At 39.1% G+C, this 4,020-nt stretch overlaps 1 protein-coding gene across 1 annotated transcript; it reads left to right on the forward strand.

The window, feature by feature from the left end:
* The first annotated feature begins 685 nt into the window (after nt 1–685).
* LOC111908044 (receptor-like protein EIX1) lies at nt 686–3,818 on the forward strand. Its single transcript, XM_023903866.3, has one exon. It carries the CDS (start codon nt 686–688, stop codon nt 3,566–3,568), a length of 2,883 nt encoding a protein of 960 aa, XP_023759634.2. The 3' UTR covers nt 3,569–3,818.
* Nucleotides 3,819–4,020: the final 202 nt, after the last annotated feature.

Here is a 4,020-nt window from a genome sequence, read left to right on the forward strand (position 1 = left end):
GCTATAGCATGAAGACCACACTTTTGTTTTTAGGCCGCCTTTGAGATGCAACCGAAGAATCTCCATAGTCAATTCTATCTTTAATTTTATAATGTAAAAGAGAATATTACCTCTAGTCAACTCTAAAAATAATAACATTACTATAGATAATAAAATTAAGATTAGGATAGTTAGAATTCCATGCTTGGAACCATATTATTGCTCATGCATCTTCCTTGCTGGCCTATTGCAGTTTTCTCATTCCACATCATGTCCTAAGCTAGTAGAATTATTCTTCGGTATCCAAACAACTAGTATTATGTCCAAGGGTATGCATGATTGTTTAATTAAAATATCATAAAATGAGAATGCCGTTGTGAAGGGGATGACATCTGTTAAATGCTACCTTTGACATTTTGGAAGTATAAAATCTCCATAGTCAACTATTGTTTGCCATCATTCTATCTTAATATTATAATATAAAAAAGAATATTGCCCATAACTCTACAAATAATATCATAGTGTTTGCGAGGTATATTTGTACAAGAAATTCATATTAATTCGTTTTGGTTTCTTGAAACCAAATTCATCTCTCATGAATCTTCCTCTTTATTTTCTTTTAATTCTCATATGCAGCAATATCTATCTTGTTTCCTGTATCCCTAGAAGAAACTATGCCCAAACAAGGTGCTCAGAGCGTGACCGGATGGCACTCTTGCAATTCAAAAAAGGGCTTGTGGACGATTACGCCCTTCTCAAGTCATGGAGGAATACCAACACAACACAAGATTGCTGTAAATGGAGAGGAGTAGGATGCAGCAACGACACAGGCCAAGTCATTAGGCTTGATCTTCCTGCAGTTTGGTTACAAGAAGTTGATCAATTAATTGGTCTCAGTGGTGAAATCGGTTCTTCATTGCTTTCATTAAATTCTTTGACATATTTAGATTTGAGTGGAAACAGTTTCACTCGTATCCCAAACTTCCTTGGTTCCCTCAACAGCCTACAACACCTCATACTTTCTAACATCGAGTTAACTTCACCCGAAATTCCCTATCAATTAGGAAATCTCTCCAACTTACAAACTCTTGATCTTTCAGCTACATCAATTGTCTTAAAGACCACAGATTGGCTTTCCCATCTTTCCTCTCTCAAGTACCTAAATCTAAGTTATATAGACCTCAGTGACTCAGTTGGTTTACTGAGTAACGCAATCAAATTACCCTCCCTTGTAGACTTACGCCTTGTAAACTGTTTGCTTCCGAATAACACTGCCAAATCTTTCTTTCGCTCCATGACAAACTTATCCGATTCTTTTGCAGTTCTTGATATCAATTCTAACTATCTTCCAGCCTCTGAGATATACCCTTGGTTATTTAGCTTTAGTAGCAGCCTTACTGACATCAATCTTTCAGACAACGAGCTCCTTGGTATCATTCCTGAAGCATTTGGTATGTTTAAAAACCTCCAAACCCTAGATTTGACCAACAATGGCCTCCAAGGTGGTATCCCAGTTTCATTTAGAAACTTGGGCAAGATACGGGAACTTTTCCTATCTGGGAACAATCTCAACCAAGACCTTCCTAGTTTTTTCAGCAACCTGCCACAGATGTCGTTACAAGTTCTTGATTTATATGGGAATCAACTAAGCGGTTCTTTGCCTGATTTTACAACATTCACAGCTCTCAAGGAACTGTACCTTGGACAAAATCAGTTGAACGGATCTTTCCCACAAAAATTTGAAAAAATATCGAATCTATCCATCCTTGATTTGGCGGATAATAGTATCAATGGATTTCTCCCTAATCTTTCTGTTTTTGCTTCTTTGCGGGAATTGTATTTTGAGAGAAACCTATTAAATGGAACTCTAGCTGAAAAGTTAAAGCCTCTCTCCAAGCTCGAGTCTTTGGGTGCATCTTCGAATTTCTTTCAAGGAACGATATCTGAAACGCATGTAGCTAATCTTTCTCGTTTGAGATACCTTGATTTGTCGAATAACTCCCTGGCTATAGAAATTGGCTCCAACTGGTCTGCAACTTTTCAACTCGAAACCATCTCGTTGTCATCATGCAAACTCGGGAGTTCTTTCCCGAGATGGCTAAAAACTCAAACGAATTTCTCCGTGCTTGATATATCTAATACCGGAATCAGTGATTCCGTCCCCAGTTGGTTCTGGGAGTCGTTGATTCCGGGTATTCGTTACTTAAATCTCTCCTCGAACCAGATCCATGGGATGATTCCGGATTTGGATTTTATATCCGGTAACCAACCTATAATCGATATGAGCTCAAATAACTTCTCGGGTAACTTACCATTGTTTCCTCTTGACATCGTTACTCTAAAGGTCAATGACAACATGTTATCCGGGCCCATTTCTTCCTTGTGTAACCTGACTACTTTAAGCCTTCTTGATCTTTCTAATAACAAACTCTCAGGAGAGCTTCCAAATTGCTGGAACACTCTTAATAACCTGGCTATTCTCAACCTTGAAGACAATGGATTTATTGGGGTAGTGCCTGAATCGATGGGGGCCCTGGAGTTTGTTTCTATGATCAGTATTCGAGGCAATAGTTTGACAGGGGAGCTGCCAGCATCCTTAAGAAACTGCACTTCGTTGCTACTTCTTGATCTTGGAGAAAACCAACTGTCGGGGAAGATACCGGAATGGTTAGGGGAAAGCTTGTCATTGCTGCTTGTTCTTAGCTTACAGTCGAATCAGTTTCATGGAGCCATTCCTACAAGCTTATGTAAGCTCGAGATGATTCAAATTTTGGACCTCTCTGTTAACAATTTCTCCGGGAGCATACCCAAATGCCTCAATAACATTACAGGGATGACTATGAGGGATAGAGGTACCTTGCGATCAAGTTTTGAGTACAATGCAGTGGGGTTGGTACGAACAAGACTAGCTGTCAGAGCAAGGGTTGTGTTTAAAGTGTTACTGCAATGGAAAGGAAGGCAATCAGAGTATCAAAATACGTTGCGTCTTGTCGTTAGCCTTGATCTTTCTTCCAATAGACTAACAGGCGAAATCCCAGGTGAGATGACGAGTCTTTTGGGTCTCATTGCCTTGAATCTTTCGAGAAACTCGTTATCCGGATCAATACCTGAAGACATCGGTCGTCTGGGTCAGTTGGATTTTCTTGATCTATCGAGAAACAACCTGGGTGGAGGAATCCCTACAAGCCTTGCACAATTGAGCTATCTAGGGTTCTTGGATTTGTCCTTTAACAACTTGTCGGGAAGAATCCCAAAAAGCACGCAGTTACAGAGCTTCAACGGGTCGTCATATGCTGGAAATTCTAATCTTTGTGGGGTTCCGCTGCTGAACGTATGCCCTGGTGATGAGCCAAGAAGTACAAACCAAGATATTTCAGAACAAGAATCCGATGATGACAGGTTAGATAAGGGATTCATTGTTAGCGTTGTGGCTGGTGTTGCCTTTGGGTTTTGGGGTTTTTGTGGGTCGTTGATTCTCAAACATTCATGGAGACATGCCTATTTTGGGTTCTTGAATGTCATCATTAACTCGTTTCTTCTAAGACTAGAGCTAAGTTTCGCTAGGCTCCGGAGGCAAACTTCACCTTAAACATCTGCAAGAGGACAATTGGTTTCTTTTGGTGTAGAATTGTGGGATAGAACATTAGGAAACCAAATATGTTTCTGAAATTATCACGTAATTTATATAGTCGTCTCTGTTTGTGCTTCCCTGCTGACCTATAGCATATCTTATCGTCAAACAGCATGGGTTAAGCTAAAAGAATCAATATTCAGCACTAATATCCCTTATCTGTTAATTTATATATATATAGAAATCTATGTTTTACATTCTTATAGCACAAATGATTATGAAAATATGATTTGATGATTATGAAAATATGATTTGGTTTTGACTTTTGAGCTTTCTTGTTGCACATTTTGTTTTTGTTACAATAAGGCTCTATGGGTATTAACACGTGTGAAAGTCATTCCACGTCATCCTGTGTTCATCTTCACAACTCATTTACTATTGATGGGAGTGGTGCTCACTAGTGAACAAGA

The sequence above is a fragment of the Lactuca sativa genome, chromosome 5 (assembly GCF_002870075.4).
Source record: "Lactuca sativa cultivar Salinas chromosome 5, Lsat_Salinas_v11, whole genome shotgun sequence".
NCBI lineage: Eukaryota > Viridiplantae > Streptophyta > Magnoliopsida > Asterales > Asteraceae > Lactuca > Lactuca sativa.